The 16,000-nt window shown below is 48.5% G+C and overlaps 1 protein-coding gene across 1 annotated transcript in view; it reads right to left on the bottom strand.

The window, feature by feature from the left end:
- The window catches only part of KSR2 (kinase suppressor of ras 2), a 427,400-nt gene that overhangs the window by 51,062 nt on the left and 360,338 nt on the right, over positions 1–16,000 (bottom strand). The window contains exons 11-14 of the mRNA XM_088827840.1: positions 11,991–12,032; positions 11,252–11,324; positions 8,016–8,064; positions 5,634–6,001 (exon numbers count right to left, since the gene is read on the bottom strand). Of these exons, the coding sequence (XP_088683966.1) occupies positions 5,634–6,001; positions 8,016–8,064; positions 11,252–11,324; positions 11,991–12,032 (532 nt within the window). The remainder of the gene's footprint in view (positions 1–5,633; positions 6,002–8,015; positions 8,065–11,251; positions 11,325–11,990; positions 12,033–16,000) is intronic.

The following is a 16,000-nucleotide window of genomic DNA, read 5'->3' as shown; positions in this document are numbered from 1 at the left end:
GCAGAATGTAAGGAAGACATTGGGACGTTGTGATAAACCTTTCTGGAAGGAATGGGACAGCTTCTTCCTCCCTAGGTTCACACTTGGAAGCTTTCCCTCTGCTGGTGCAGACCCTCATTCACTGTTACTACAGCAGCCATGACAGGGTGGTCTTTATAACACAGTGCTTCCTGGTCTGGCCAGGGGCAGTGGCATGGGCGGTGGGAGTGGATGCTGGCACCTGCCGAAGCCACCAGCTCTTTGATCGTATTGGGAAGTTAGGACACATAAACTGACATTTCTTTGAACTGTTGTTGCCTTGGCAGCCATTAAAATACTCCCTGCTTTAAAAACACTCTGTAACATCCTTCATGTTGGAAATTTCCAGTTTTTGCCCCCAGACACACCAGATACTGTCCCTGCCTGCTGCACTGAGCATAAAACTCAGAACTCTCATCAAGTTTTTAGGTCCTACGACAGAGGGTCTCCTGGCTGCTGAAAGAGTCACCTGGGGAGGCTTTGTACTGAGGGCCAAGCCCCATCCAGACTAATTAGAGACTACAGAGTCCTTAACTGGGGCAACTTTGCCCCCAGGCAGTGTTGGCAATCTAAAGACATTTGGGTTATCACAACTAAGGAGTTGGTACTCCTGGTGCCTAGTGGGCAGGGGGGAGGGAGGGCCTAGAATGAATGCTCAGGACCAGGGCAGCCCCCATAAATGAATCGTTCAGCCCCAAAGGTCACAGGGCTGAGGATGAGAAGGTCGCAGTGCTGAGGATGAGTGACTGGGGCAGGTGTCAATGTTGTTTTAAACCCTGCCCCCCAAGCCAGCTCGAGAACCCCTCCCCTCCCCAGTCTGGCTCCTGCCAGGTTCTTTACCTTCGCTATCTACCCCCTTTCCCTCACCCACCAGGCTCTGCCACCACAGTCTTCCTTCTGGTCCTTTAAGCACCCTCTGCTCATTCCTACTCCTGGGCCTTCGCATTTGCTGTTCCCTCTACGGGGTGTGCCCTGCCTCCATGTCTGCACTGCTGGCTCCTAAAATCACGCTCCCTGCCCAAATACCTCTGCTTCAGAGCGGCTGCCTGGACATCCCCCCAGCCCAACACACCTATCCCTAAAACTACCCTGACACCCAGGTCCCTCTGCAGCACGTCTCTCCAGTTTGTTTCCTTCAACAGACTGGGACCTACTCAAATGATCTCTATTGCTTTAGTATTTACTGCTCTCTCTCCAAATAAAATAATAGCCCTCTATGAACCCGGTCCACATCTGTCTTGCTCACATCCAGCAAAATGCCTGGTGCTTAATAACAGTCTACTAAATATCTGTTGTTTGGATGGATGGATGGAAGGTTGGATGGACAAGACTGGAGAAGGTTGGGATTTTCAAACTGGCAGGGGATGAGGCATACTGATACTGGAGACCTGTGCTCCTGTCCCGGCTCCCTCCTGCCTCTCCTGGCCTCAGTTTCCACCTCTGTGACGTGGCCAGGGTGGGTTCAGTGGCATCAGGCTGCCCTAGGGAAGCCCTTCTGGAGACATCAACTTCAGGGATTTGTCTTGTCTCCATGGCATCAAGCTAAGGCAGGTTGGCCCAGACTCCTGTCACCAGAGAGGTAACACATTACATCCCCCTGAGGTCCCAATCCTTTGTAATTCTGTCCTGTCTGTCTTCCTTGGAAATTTCTGTTTCCATTTCCCTCTGCATTAGCTGGACGCATCTGACACCTACACTGTGCACTTAATCATACTCCCTGGCGATACTCTTTAGGGCAGGATCCCAAGTGTTTGTTGGGATTAGAATGGGAGCTTGGTTGAAAAAGGCTTCACCTACAAATAGACTTGATCCGCCAGATTGAGGACAATTCAATAGACTGGAAAATGGCCCCCAGAGATATCCAGCTCCTAATTGCTGGACACTGTGATTGTCAGTTTATATGGCAAAAGGGACTTTGCAGGTGCCATTAAGTCAAACATCTTGAAATGGGAGATTATCTTGGATTACCTGGGTAGGTCCTACATGTAACCACAAGAGTCTTTATTAGATAGATGTGACCTGCGACAGTGGAAGTAAGATGCCATGTTGCTGGCTTTGAAGATGGAAGATGGGGCCACAAGCCAAGGGATGCAAGGAAGGCAGCTCTAAAAGTTGGGAGCTCTAAAAGTTCCAAAGCCTCCAGAAAACAAAGCAGCCCTGCTTTGGTTGTAGCAAGACCCACCCCAAACTTCTGACCTCCACACCTGTAAGAGAATGAATGCATGGTGCTTTAAGCCATCAAGGTTGTGGCCATTTGTCATGATGGTCCTAGGAAATGAATAGAGGTGGGACCCAGAAATCTGCATTTTAACAACCGTCCTCCCTTTGGTGGTTCTGAGGCAGGAGGCCCTGGTGGACTGCATTTTGGGAAGCATGGTTCCAGAGCTGTTCCAGACTGCTTCTGAAGCAACCCAGGCTCAGAGAACCAAAGAAGGACCCTGCAGTCAACATCTGCTTCTACCTGTTCATTTTACAGATGGGCAAACTGAGATCTAAGAGACACTGCAGCAAGGGAGAAGCACAAGAGATGATTTCATTCAACTCTATCTTAATTAGCTTTCAAATTCCATCTGGGCCTTAAAAAAAATGAGTGATTGTGCAGACGGTCTATAGCCTTGCAATAATCCTATAATGACCCAATTGTGAAACGATTTAGCAATCTTGCTGCTAATTGCATTTGTGGCTCTAGCAACTGGGTAACCAGTTGGTTATTACTCACTCCCCAAGAGCCACCCACACCGCATTACAAGGAAGCTAATCTTAGAAATATGTGTTAACTTCAATGATAATTACTAAGTAATTGGCTAGAACATGCCATTGTGAATTTATCCAGAATATGCCAGGTGATTATCTGGTTTTATGTTCCCTGTGAAATAAATCCAGGGTCCAGAAGCTGTTCCAGTTGGTTGGCTCGCATCCAACCATCAACCTCTTCCAGCCAATTGCATGAATGTGAGTGATTAATCAAATTACTCAAATATTTGGTTTCAAACTGAACGTTCAGATAAGAAACCTGGGTGGCCAACAAGTGGACGGTGTTGAACGGGAATGAGGAGGGCACCCGGCCCCTCCCTCAGATAAACATATAATGACACAATAATATGGAATAAATGCCACTTCTTTGGGGCTCATCTGGCTTCTTCAAACAAAATACCAAAACACTTCAGAGACCAATTATATGTCCCAAAGCTGCAGAGTCTTTATCGTGGTGCCAGGAAAAGGCTGTGCTATTTGTGAAATCTGCAGGCACTTATGGTGGTTGGGGAGGGGGACTCAGAATTCTGTATATAATAGAAAAGGGGCTGCCAACGCAGCTGGCTTGCAGGGGGAGTGACACATTTTCATAATAGCCACTCTTTTTTTCAAGGAAGGCTGCTAACTGCATCCATCCACTTCCAATTAGCCTGCCCTTGGGGAAGTGGGGAGGAGGCATGGGTAAGTGGGTTCCACTGCTACCCCCGGAAAAAGTCAGAGGCCAGAAGGTCCTTAGAGGGTCCAGGCATAGGAGAAGAGATGATGGGTTTTGAATTTCTAACCTGGGGATTTGAAAAAGAGGGGTTTAGTAGGCCAGAAGGTGAGGAGCTGATCAGAGAGAAGGAATTGGGATGACAAACTGGTGGGAACAGGGACAGAAACCAGGGGTGGTGGGGAAGACCATCTTCTAATCAGACTTGTGTACCCAAGTAAAGGGCTGCAGACAGCCTGCTAATATAGATGATACATGCCAGAAAGGAGAAGGAAAAGGGAGCTAAGGGACTTGCTGGCAGTGGTAGGTGGGAAAAACAACCACACACTGGCCCTCTGCTGGCATGAACATTCTCGCAACAATGGCATTCCAAATCCTCCCAGCCAGAGGTAGAGTCTGTTCTCCATGCCGCGGATGGAGGTTGGCCATGTGACTTGCTTTGGCCACTGGACATCAGCCAGTGCAACACAGACAGAGATGAGAATGCCTCTGTCCTTCAGGGCTTGACCTCTTGCTGTCTTGCTGCACTTGGAACTCCAAGACCACCATGGAAAGGAGCCCAAGCTGGCCTGTTGGTGGGGGGGAGAGGCCACGTGTATAAGAACTGAGGCACCCCAGCTGACAATCTGTCAACCATCAGACACATGTCCAACCATCAGACATGTGAGTGAGGGCATTCGAGACTGACCAGCCCTCAATCTGACCTGCCAGCGGACTACAGACACATCCAAGACCCCAGCCACTGATCCTGGCTTAGCCCAGAAGAACTGTGTGTAGACTAGTGAGAAAGTGTGAAGTTTGGGGGTGTCTGTTACTCAGAAAAGCTTACTGATCCACACCTCTGCTCAGAGCAGCTCAGCCTCCAAATATGATCTGAGCTGATTATCTGATAGCCACTTCTGGTCCTCTGTAGAAGTAAGAGCTGCCAATTTCTACCTTGGTTTAAAAAAGGGTTGAAGGCCATCCTTAGATCTCTAATCCTTTGCAAGCACTTACCATTTGACACACAAGTTCCAGTCAAGCCACCAGCTGCATAATCAATGGTGACAGATGATAACACAGCTTCTACCCATCACCCAGGTCTTACAAATGGACTCAAAGAGGGTTTGTATGGATCACAAGGGAATAGATCAGACATACCAGCTCTTCCCTGAGCCCACAGCTCCCACCACCATAGCACTTGCCAAGATGCAAGGCTGGTGTACTCGAGATCTTATTGCTTGTATTGAGATTAAGAATGAGAAGATTCCTAATGGACCCTTGGCATCACAGGCCACACCAAGAATACTGATGCTGTGGCTAGTCCTAAGTGATAGGAGAGCAAAGGCCCCAGCTTTAAAACATATCAAAAGATTGTTCCACAACTGCTCAACTGCATCTACAGTTATTTTTTTTCCAGTGCCTACATCGCTGTGTGAGGTTAGAGACAGCAAGTCCAAAAAAGTTCCCAACATCTGATATGTTCCTAATGTCACTTCTCTGTTAAGCACCCCTTTTGTACAGCTGTAGACAGTGCATGGATCCTGAATATTTAAAACAACAATGGTGAAGTCCTACAAATGTGCTCTGCTGTTTTAATGAAAGCCAGAATAAGTCATCAGAATGTTGATCCGGTTCAACAAACTAGGGTCTGTAGGTCAAACCCAGCCCATCGCCTGGTTGTGTTAATAAAGTTTTATTGGCACACAGCCACAGACATCCACTTATAGTTTACCTGAGGTTGCTTTCACACTACAGTAGCAGAGATGAGCTGGTGCTGCAGAAACCTTATGGCCTGCAAGGCCAAAAACACTTTTGGGTCCTTTACAGGAAAAGTTACCGACACCTGAGTTAGTCTAATCCATTCAATTACATTTGGAGAAAGTGAGTCTCAAAGATGCTTTTTCACAAATGTGGGGCACAAGGGGGTTCAATACCAGCTTTTCTGACTTCCCATGTGGAGCTCTCTCCAGAGCACTTCTTAACCAGAGTTACAGCACGAATAGCATTTTCTGGAATCTCAAAGCTTCAAACCATAGATGTTGTGACTGGTAAAGCCAGACTCTCTATTCACCAGAATGTTGAATCTACCGGAATCCCCGCTGCTCAACGCTGCTGGAAGCAGAGCTTTGGGAATGAATATGACAGTGGGGAACATGGTGGGACTGACCTGGTGATGATGGCCAGGTGGGGCGGGCTCATGCAGGCGCCCATGAACAGTACCACGTTCTCATGCCGCGTCTGCCTGTAGGCCATCACCTCCCGCTTGAAGGCCTTGAGCTGCTCCTCGTTGTCCCTCTCTATGTCAATCAGCCGGATGGCCACCTCGCCATGCCAGCGGCCGTGGTACACCTGCCCGAAGCGGCCCTTCCCGATGAGCTCGCCGATTTCCAGCTGCTCAAAGGGGATGTCCCACTCCTGGAGAAAGATGCTGGTCTGGCTGGCCTTGCGTGGGAAGCTCCGGGCCGAGAGGAGGGACAGGTTCATCTCCTCAAAGTCGTCCTCCGACTCCTCGGCCTCGTCGTGGCCCTCCTCATTCTGCGGCCAGAGCGGGAGAGGGGTCAGTTCCCGTCAGCATCCCGCCTGCCCACCAGGTCCCCACTGCGTTTGTTGGCCGGTGCACATGTGTCTCTATTTGCCCAGGTACCTCCTGTCTATCATTTTGCTGAAGTGAAGGAGCTGAAAGGGAGATCATGAAACTGAAGCCCAGAGATAGGAAATGCTGGGGGGCAGGGACCACCTATCCTGGTTTCCCAGGACTTTGCCCGTTTGGGGGCTGACAGTCTCACACTTGGGAAACCGACAGACAGGGATGGTTGGTCCCTGAGGGAAGTGCCTAGCTCTGGTCAGGCCGCCAGGCAGAGCAAGGGTTAAGATTCAGGTCTCTTGACTCCTAATATTCGATGGCCTCCTACTAGACCATGATGTTCTGACTTGGGTGGCTCAGAGGTTAAAGCATCCGCCTGCAATGCAGGAGACCCAGGTTCGATCCCTGGGTCTGGAAGATACCCTGGAGAAGGAAATGGCAATCCACTCCAGTATTCTTGCCTGGAGAATCCCATGGACGGAGGAGCCTGGTAGGCTACAGTCCATGGGGTCGCAAAGAGTCGGACACGACTGAGCGACTTCACTTCACTTCAAGAAAGACAACAGGCTGAAATACAGACACCCTATACACCAGCATATAACATGTGACAGTCCTCAACAGGGAGGGCCTTCGCTCCCTCGGAGGAATTTGAACTGATGAGGCAGATACCAGGAGATGTCAGAGGTACTCGGTATAGGCTGGAGGCCCAGGGTTCCTGTGCAGCTGGGAGGGCAGAAGATACAAGAGTGAGAGGTTGACAGAATGGGCGTAACAGTTAGACCAGATGAGCTGGAATCTGGCCGCTGTGTGACCTTGGGCAAGGTGCTTCACTTCTCTGGGCCTTCCTTGACTCATCATAAAGTGGGGCTAATGACATCTGCCCCTGAGGGTTGTGCAAGGTTTTCTGTGAGGCAAAGATCTGTTGAGTTCTTTGCACAGACCTGACCGCCTGTACGAAACAGCTGCCAGGATGGCTGAAAAAAAAATACAGACTCCTGGGCCCCAGCCAGATTTTCTAAATCAGAAAATCAGCAGGCCAGAGCCAGGACTCTGCATTTTCACTGCACGCCCACATGACTCAGGCACACTTAGATGTGACCACTGCAACAGTTCGAAACTCCGGGCCTAGGGAGCCGCCTTCCCAGTGTGGTGTCTGGGGGCACCTAAGGCTAGGGGGCCTGGTCCCTTGGTTTCTTCAGCTGGAATGGGCAAGTAGCAGCAGCCTGAGCCCGGGGGGCGGGGCGGGGTGGGGAGGAGATGGTGGTGATTTTCAGGGACTTGGAGCCTGACAAGACAGTCGGAGGAGGCCCCTTGGCCGGGTGCAGTCTCTCTAAACCCCAAACCTGAGCAAGCTACTCCCAAAGGCACTGAAATGACACGGGAAATACGGCTTCTTTCAGGGTCACTTTCCAGCTACTGTGATCGTTCCAGAAAAGGACATGATTTGCTCTGGGTACCCTGACTCCATTGCCTTCAGTTCAGGACAGACCAGCAGAGCCGAGGAGTCAGGGCTCTGGTTCTCACCCCCAAAGACTTCGTTTATTCCTCTAGCGGTTCTGGCAGGTGGGAAGAAGCCCCAGAACATTCTTAACGCCCCACTAAGCCAGAGACCCTGAGGCCCTCGTCCCCTCCTCTCACATGTTCTTCAGAAAGTAGTGGGACACATCCTCCTTGGTACTCACTGGCCCTGAGCTGAATTTTCAACTAAGAATGCAGATCACTTGCCAACTTCCGCGCAACTAGCTTTTCCGTGATGCATACCATGTTAACAGCCCATTAGGCTTGGCACCAGGAGGGGCCCCTCGCTCGTTAGTCGTCCTAGAGTTAGAACATCCATCAAGCAGGGCACTGTACCCCCAGTCCACCCCAAGCCCTCTGCATCATCAAAGACATCAATCGCCTTTGCCAAGTGGGCAGCCCCCGGAAAACGCTGCTTCATTTGCTTCATCGCTCTCTGGTTCTCACCTCCGAGGTTGGCTCCACTTCAATTTGAAGTAATGGATTTCCTTCCAAGCTTTAAAGAAAGAAAAATAAACGTGACCCTTGGGTGAAATGATGGGTGCATGCATTGACTTGATCCATGTATGAAACGTCTTAAAATGTGAAGCTCTCCATTAAGCCTTTGTCTCCACTTTCCCTTCACTGCGTGTGTCTAAAATAATCCATAACCTCGCCACCAAGGAGAGGTGCACAAGGACGCCGTTTTAAATGGACTTTCTGGTCTGCTCAGGGCTCATTTTTCTTTGTTGGTTTCCCCTAATCTAGCAATTTCTGTATAAATTGGCCTTATAAATTCCTTATAAAGTGCCATGGATGGCAGGATCCCCAGAGCTCTAGGTGTTCCTTAGGAAAGAATTAATCAGATCGCTACAGTTCTGAATCTTTTGGAAGGATTCTTCGGCTGTTTTTGCTCGTTAATTCATTCATTCACCCATTTGATTAGAATTAAGAGTCAGGTACAGTGCCAGACTCTTAGAGGGATACAGCATTGAGACTGACATGGCTTCCTGACCTTAGGGAATATTCATATTACTAGTGCAGAAAGGCTATGAGTAACAAGGGTCAAAAATTAAGTATGAACAGAATAAATGATGGTGATGGAGATGCCCAAGAGAGAGGATTACTGGATGAATTTGAAAGTTTGCAGTGTTTTGAGTTGGACCTTGCCAATCATGTTCAGTGGAGATGTGTGGGTGAGAACGAGGAGACCGATTGTATTGGACTGGAAGACACAGCTGTGTGTGTGAGTGTGTGCATGCGTGTGTGTATCCCACGCATTCTTGAGCTCCTGAGCTGCAGTTGTGTTCTGAGTACGGGAGCAAGCAGGGTATGGGAGCCAGGGGCACACACACCATGAGTGCTAAGTGCCCATTGAGGACTGTGTGGGTATCATGGGATGTGCCTGTGCAGGGGTTGTTCTGTGTGCGTGTGAGTTGGGAGCACATGCAGGGGATTTGTGGGTGCGCTGGAGCACAGGATACGTGAGGGAAATGCAAGGCACAGTGTGTGTTAAAGAACTTGGTGGGGAGAGTAGGTTTTTAAGGTAGAGGATTTTTCCGGAGTGAACTGGAACTGGTGACAGAAAAGGATCGCAATGGCCACCATGGCCCCTTCCTATTTCCCCAGTGGAAGCTTAGCAGAGTCCCCCAACCCACCTCCTTATTTAAGGGGGGCTCCCCTATCCTGACCCTCAGACCTCACCCAGGAAGCTGCCAACCCTGCAGACAGAGTCAATCCACTTGCTGGAGAGACTCCTGGTGAGAGGGAGTCTGAAAGACTGTAAGAGCTCAAAGAAGAAGAAAGAAGTAGCATTTGCCATCCTATTAACCAATAATTTATAGTACAGCTTCGAAAGGCAGAAACTGCACACTGGAAATCTGATGCCCCGGGGGAGGTGGAACAATGCAGCTGGAGTCCCTCCTTACGCCCAACAGAATGGGCTGCCCTCCTCAGCTTGCATCAAGGCGTGATTACAGCAGCCAGGGCTATTAAATGATTTCCCTGATGCAAAGAGTCAGTTCCCATCACTCCACGCACATTTAAGCAGATCGTGGGCACTTATTGACTCCGTTTTTCACTGGCACTCCCTGATTCTCAGTTAATAACCTGGAGTTCATCTTGCACAAATTGTGGAATTGGTTTATGTGCTGCAGAGAAACGATCTGGAGCTAGATGTCAGCACAACATCCCCCAGCAAAATGCTGCTCCTTTGATCTCAGAGATGTACCATTTGGGTCTTTAAGAAAGTCAGTAACATGGGTCAGAAAGGATGGAGCAGCTGGCTGCGGGAGCTGGAAGAAAAACCAGGTAGGCAAAAATGTGAGTTTGGAAAGATGTCAAACCAAAGTTGGGTCCTTAGCATGCCCTAGACTTGGGTCACAACCAAAGAAGTTATGGAAGGTGATTTCACTTTGGCTGCATAAGCAAGAGTGCCGAGAAAGAGGGCTTGTATCCTAAGGATGCTAAAGACATCACACACAAAGATGTTCATTGCAGAACTGTTTATAACAGTGAAATATGGGAAGATGTAAGATCCAGCAGTAGAGAAACGGTTAAGGAAATCATTCCACATCAATATGGTATTTTAAAATCAATGCGTATGAAGAGTCTGGAATAGTATGAAAAATATGATGTTATAGCATTAAAGGATAAACAGAGCAGGATGGAAATTGCACACAGTTTAGATCACAAGTATGTAAAATATGAATAAAGCATACTTCTAAGAATGGTGCAATTATAAATTATTCTTTTTCTTTTTTATAGAATAGTTTAAATTTCACAAAATAAGCTCATTTTATTTTTGTAATGTTAGAAACCAGGGATCAGCAAACTTCCTGGGCCAGATAGTAAATATTTTAGAGTCTGCTGGCCACACAGCGGTCTCTGTTGGAACGACTCATCTCTGCTGTTGTAGTCCGAATGCTGCCATAGACAGCATGTTGTGAATAAATGGGCATGGCTGTGTTCCAATAAAACTTTATTTATAAAAACATGCGTCTGTCCCATTGGCTGTAAGTTACTGATCTCTAGTATAAACCTAAATTTTCCTTTTCTCCTGGGTGTTCATTGGAAGGACTGATGCTGAACCTGGGACTCCAATACTTTGGCCACCTCATGCGACAAGTTGACTCACTGGAAAGGAGTCTGATGCTGGGAGGGATTGGGGGTGGGAGGAGACGGGGACGACAGAGAATGAGATGGCTGGATGGCATCACGGACTCGATGGACATGAGTTTGAGTGAACTCCGGGATTTGGTGATGGACAGGGAGGCCTGGTGTGCTGTGATTCATGGGGTCGCGGAGAGTCGGACACAACTGAGCGACTGAACTGAACTGAATGACATAGAATAGCTGCCCTTCCACTAAGGTTTAGCTATTGCCTGGGGGAAGTTGTCTTTCTGATCACAGGAGGGTCTGGGGGTCTGAAGGAAATGGTCTGGCCCCTGGAAGTCACACTTGATTGGCAAGACCAGAGACACACGGCAGAAGTGACTCACGGGGACTAGCACTGTCCCTCTCGGCCTGGGCTGTCACATTCTCCCCTCTCTTTGGCCAAGTTATTCCCTTGTCTCTATGGCCCCCTCAGGCTCCCCCCAACCCTGCCTCCCACCCCGTCAATTCCAGGAAGCGGAAGAAAGAAGACAGGGATCCTGAGCAAACTGAAAGGCCAGGGCAGGGGGAGGGGGCCCTGTCCCACTTACACTGGATTCGAGGTCACTGGGTGCAGGATGACCTGGGGCGCCCGCGTCGGCGTCTCCGGCACCGGCACCACATCTGAGAGCCAAAGATTGGACAGTCAGAAACCAGACGAGGGGTCAACGAGCTCCCCCAAAAGCCTGATTCCTGGGAGATGCCGGCGGCTGGAAACTTCTCACCAGATCAGGAGTCCCTGGCCGCCCAATCCCCTCTCTCCTTTCCCTGGCCACTTGAATTTACCTGCTGAGAGGCATAAGCAGTCAGGATGACATCCTGAACGAAACTCCCCATCGGCACCTATGGGGCTGCCGGGGCCCCCAAGCCTCTGGCCTGAAGCACCCACTGAAGCACCATCTCTGGGTCCTCCTCACTCCCGAATCCCCTTTGGGATGATGAGGCCTCTTGGGCTCATGTCTCCCATGCCCGATTCCAGCCCCTTTGACCATCTCTCCCCCACCACGGGGTTCTGGACCCCTCCCCACCCTTGCCCATCCTTGCACTGCAGACCACCCACTTAGGCCTTTCCATTTGTGCTTTGGGACCTCATTGGTGTCACTGAGTCCTTGGACTCCCCACCCTTTTTACCCCCGCCTCCACAGCCGGTCGCTAGCCTGTGGTCTGGGTGGTTACACCCGATCCTCTTTGGGCTCGTCCAGCCCAGCAACATTCGCCTCTGTCCCCTCACAGCAGCTGCCAAGCCTCAGTGGGCTCGCTTGGAAGAAACTGAGCTCACAGGAAACTCACCTGGGAAGATGAACTGCTGCCTGTATTTGTAGTAGTGGGACGCTTGCAAAAGAAAGAAAATACCACAGTGAGCGCCGCCCCGGAGCTGGCCCTTCAGGTAACTAATGGGGCTCCTGTAACCACCCTGTGATCCTCTGCCCACCCCTGACAGTTTCCAGACTTCTGCAGACACCCCAAATTCTAAGGGACTGAGAACATGTGTAAAGAATCCAGAAACATTCAAGCCAACCCTCCCATTGAAACACCCTGAAGACAGAGCACCCCACCTCAGAGAGCCATCCTGAGCACAATCTCATCTTTGTTAAACGCATAAAGACATACACGTAGAGAGGAAAAGCCTCTAAACCCATAATCTAACACATTAATTTTCTCCCTTCTGGCAGAGTGATTATAGTGGCTTAAGAAAATCCTTTATGACCACAATAACGTATCACCTCACAGTTAGGATGCCTATTATCAAAAAGGACAAGAGGCCTGGCGTGCTGTGATTCATGGGGTCGCAAAGAGTCGGTCATGACTGAGCGACTGAACTGAACTGAACTGAACAAATATTGGTAAAGATGTAAAGAAAAGGAAACCCTTGTGCACCCTTGGTGGGAATGTAAATTGGTGCAGCCACTGTGGAAAACAGTAGGCGGCTCCTACAAAAGTAAAAGTTAGAACTACCCGATGATGCAGCAATTGCACTTCTGGGTATATATCTGAAGGAAAAGAAATCAGCATTCAAAGTTGTGGAAATAACCTAAGTGCCCATCGATAGACAAATGGATAAAGAAAGTATACTATTCAGCCATGATAAAGAATGAAATCTTGCCATTGCTGTTTGTGACAAAAGGGATGGACCTTGACGGTACCTTGCTAAGTAAAATAAGTCAGATGGAGGAAGACAAACAGTGCAATCTCACTTATATGTGGAATCTAAAAAAAAATCAAACTCACAGAAGCAGAGATCAGATTCGGGACTGCCAGAAGTTGGGGATGGGGCCAGGAGCACTGGGTGAAGGTGGTCTGTGTGTTTGCTCTATGTGTTTCCCATGTTTTTCTAATTTTCTTCACTGAGCATTGTATTGGTTTTCTTATTGCTGCTGTAACAAATTATCATAAATTGGATGGCTTAACACAAATTTATCCTCTTAGAGTTCTGAAGGTCAGAAGCCTGAAAACAGTCATAGGCGGCTTGTTCTTTCTGGAGGCACCAAAGGAGAACTTTCTCCTTGCCTTTTCCAGCTGGAGAATCTACCTCCATTTCTTGGCTCACGCCCCCATCACCCCAGTCGCTGCTTCCATCCTGATGTCGCCTTCTACTGTCTTTGATCGCCTTGTCTCCCTCTTATAGAAGATCCTCATGACTGCATTTAGAGTCCACCTAGACAATCCAGGGTAATCTTTCCACTTCAAGATCCTTAATTCAGTAACAGCTGCAAAGTTCCTTAAGCTGTGTAAAGTAATGTATTCACAAGACCCAGGATCAGACCATTATTCTGCCTAGCAAAGGCACAAGTTTATTTCTGTATCTAAGAAAAGATAATATAAAAGAAAGTTCCTCAGCTTCACTGTTAATTTTCCTAGAATTCGTTTTACTTTCCGTCTGTTTGCTGGAGGCCAGTTGTTCCGGACATCCCCAAGGTTTCCAGTGCTACCCCTACTACAGTGGGGTGGAGAACCTGGGTCAGTGGATAAGAGGGATGTCAGGGGGAGGGGGCAGGTCACACAGAGTAAAGGCGGTGAGCAGGGGTGGGATCAGATATGAGTCTGAGCTGGTGAATCAGTTCAGTTCAGTCGCTCAGTCGTGTCCGACTCTCCGCGACCCCATGAATCACAGCACGCCAGGCCTCCCTGTCCATCACCAACTCGCGGAGTACACTCAAACTCATGTCCACAGAGTCGGTGATGCCATCCAGCCATCTCATTCTCCGTCGTCCCCTTCTCCTCCCGCCCCCAACCTTTCCCAGCATCAGAGTCTTTTCCAGTGAGTCAACTCGTCGCATGAGGTGGCCAAAGTATTGGAGTTTCAGCTTTAGCATCAGTCCCTCCAATGAACATCCAGGATTGATCTCCTTTAGAATGGACTGGTTGGATCTCCTTGCAGTCCAAGGGACTCTCAAGAGTCTTCTCCAACACCACAGTTCAAAAGCATCGATTCTTTGGTGATCAGCTTTCTTCACAGTCCAACTCTCACATCCATACATGACCACGGGAAAAACCATTGCCTTGACTAGACGGACCTTGGTTGGCAAAGTAATGTCTCTGCTTTTTAATATACTATCAAGGTTGGTCATAACTTTCCTTCCAAGGAGCAAGCGTCTTTTAATTTCATGGCTGCAATCAGCATCCAAAGTGATTTTGGAGCCCCAAAAAACAAAGTCTGACACTGTTTCCACTGTTTTTCCATCTATTTCCCATGAAGTGATAGGACCAGATGTCATGATCTTTGTTTTCTGAATGTTGAGCTTCAAGCCAACCTTTTCACTCTCCTTTTTCACTTTCATCAAGAGGCTTTTGAGTTCCTCTTCACTTTCTGCCATAAGGGTAGTGTCATCTGCATATCTGAGGTTATTGATATTTCTCCCAGCAATCTTGATTCCAGTTTGTGCTTCTTCCAGCCCAGCGTTCCTCATGATGTACTCTGCATATAAGTTAAATAAGCAAGGTGACAATATACAGCCTTGACGTACACCTTTTCCTATTTGGAACCAGTCTGTTGTTCCATGTCCAGTTCTAACTGTTGCTTCCTGACCTGCATACAGGTTTCTCAAGAGGCAGGTCAGGTGGTCTGGGATTCCCATCTCTTTCAGAATGTTCCACAGTTTATTGTGATCCACACAGTCAAAGGCTTTGGCATAGTCAATGAAGCAGAAATAGATGTTTTTCTGGAACTCTCTTGCTTTCTCCATGATCCAGCGGATGTTGGCAATTTGATCTCTGGTTCCTCTGCCTTTTCTAAAACCTGCTTGAACATCTGGGAGTTCACAGTTTACATACTGCTGAAGCCTGGCTTGGAGAATTTTGAGCATGACTTTACTAGCGTGTGAGATGAGTGCAATTGTGCGGTAGTTTGAGCATTCTTTGGCATTGCCTTTCTTTGGGATTGGAATGAAGACTGACCTCTTCCAGTCCTGTGGCCACTGCTGAGTTTTCCAAATCTGCTGGCATATTGAGTGCAGCACTTTCACAGCATCATCTTTCAAGACTTGAAATAGCTCAACTGGAATTCCATCACCTCCACTAGCTTTGTTCGTAGTGATGCTTTCTAAGGCCCACTTGACTTCACATTCCAAGATGTCTGGCTCTAGGTCAGTGATCACATTATCGTGACTATCTTGGTCATGAAGATCTTTTTTGTACAGTTCTTCTGTGTATTCCTGCCACCTCTTCTTAATATCTTCTGCTTCTGTTAGGTCCATACCATTTCTGTCCTTTATCGAGCCCATCTTTGCATGAAATGTTCCCTTGGAATCTCTAATTTTCTTGAGCTGGTGAATACACTTCCAGAAACAGTTTTATCCATTCAGGGACAAGCTGGCTCACCGAGAATTAGTACAGTGGCTCCAAACCTGGAGTCCAGAAGTCGATCCTGTAAGGTTGAATCCGTGTTCCTCCTTTGATTGCCTGTGAAAGTTTAGGCATCTCTCTCTAAGTCTCAGTTCCCAGATATGTGCAATGGGGACCAATAATAATCTCTCCTACCCAGGGCTGGGCTAATCATTACATGAGATAAGAGCTCAGGGACGATGCAGAATCAGGGTTAATGGTGATGCATAAGCTGGTATCTTTCTAAGTCCTCCTAACTAACAGACAATAATGCTTTATAATTCATAGAGAGTTTCAAAGAACTCAGTCATGAGCTGGCCCCGAGGGTGGAACTGGTTTATAAACCTCACCCCAGCCCAGTATGGATAGAGAGTTCTGGTATTCAGGATCCAAGCACCTGGCTTGGAGCCTTGCAACCAGTGAGTGTGCTGCTCATGTTTGTTGAATTACTCAAGTCTCTTTTAGCACAGCAATCCCCC

Source organism: Moschus berezovskii, chromosome 19, assembly GCF_049115385.1.
Source record: "Moschus berezovskii isolate FMDL1 chromosome 19, NW_MosBer_1.0, whole genome shotgun sequence".
Classification (NCBI taxonomy): domain Eukaryota; kingdom Metazoa; phylum Chordata; class Mammalia; order Artiodactyla; family Moschidae; genus Moschus; species Moschus berezovskii.
The sequence above is the reverse complement of the archived record's forward strand: the minus strand, read 5'-3'. Positions and strand labels throughout refer to the sequence as shown.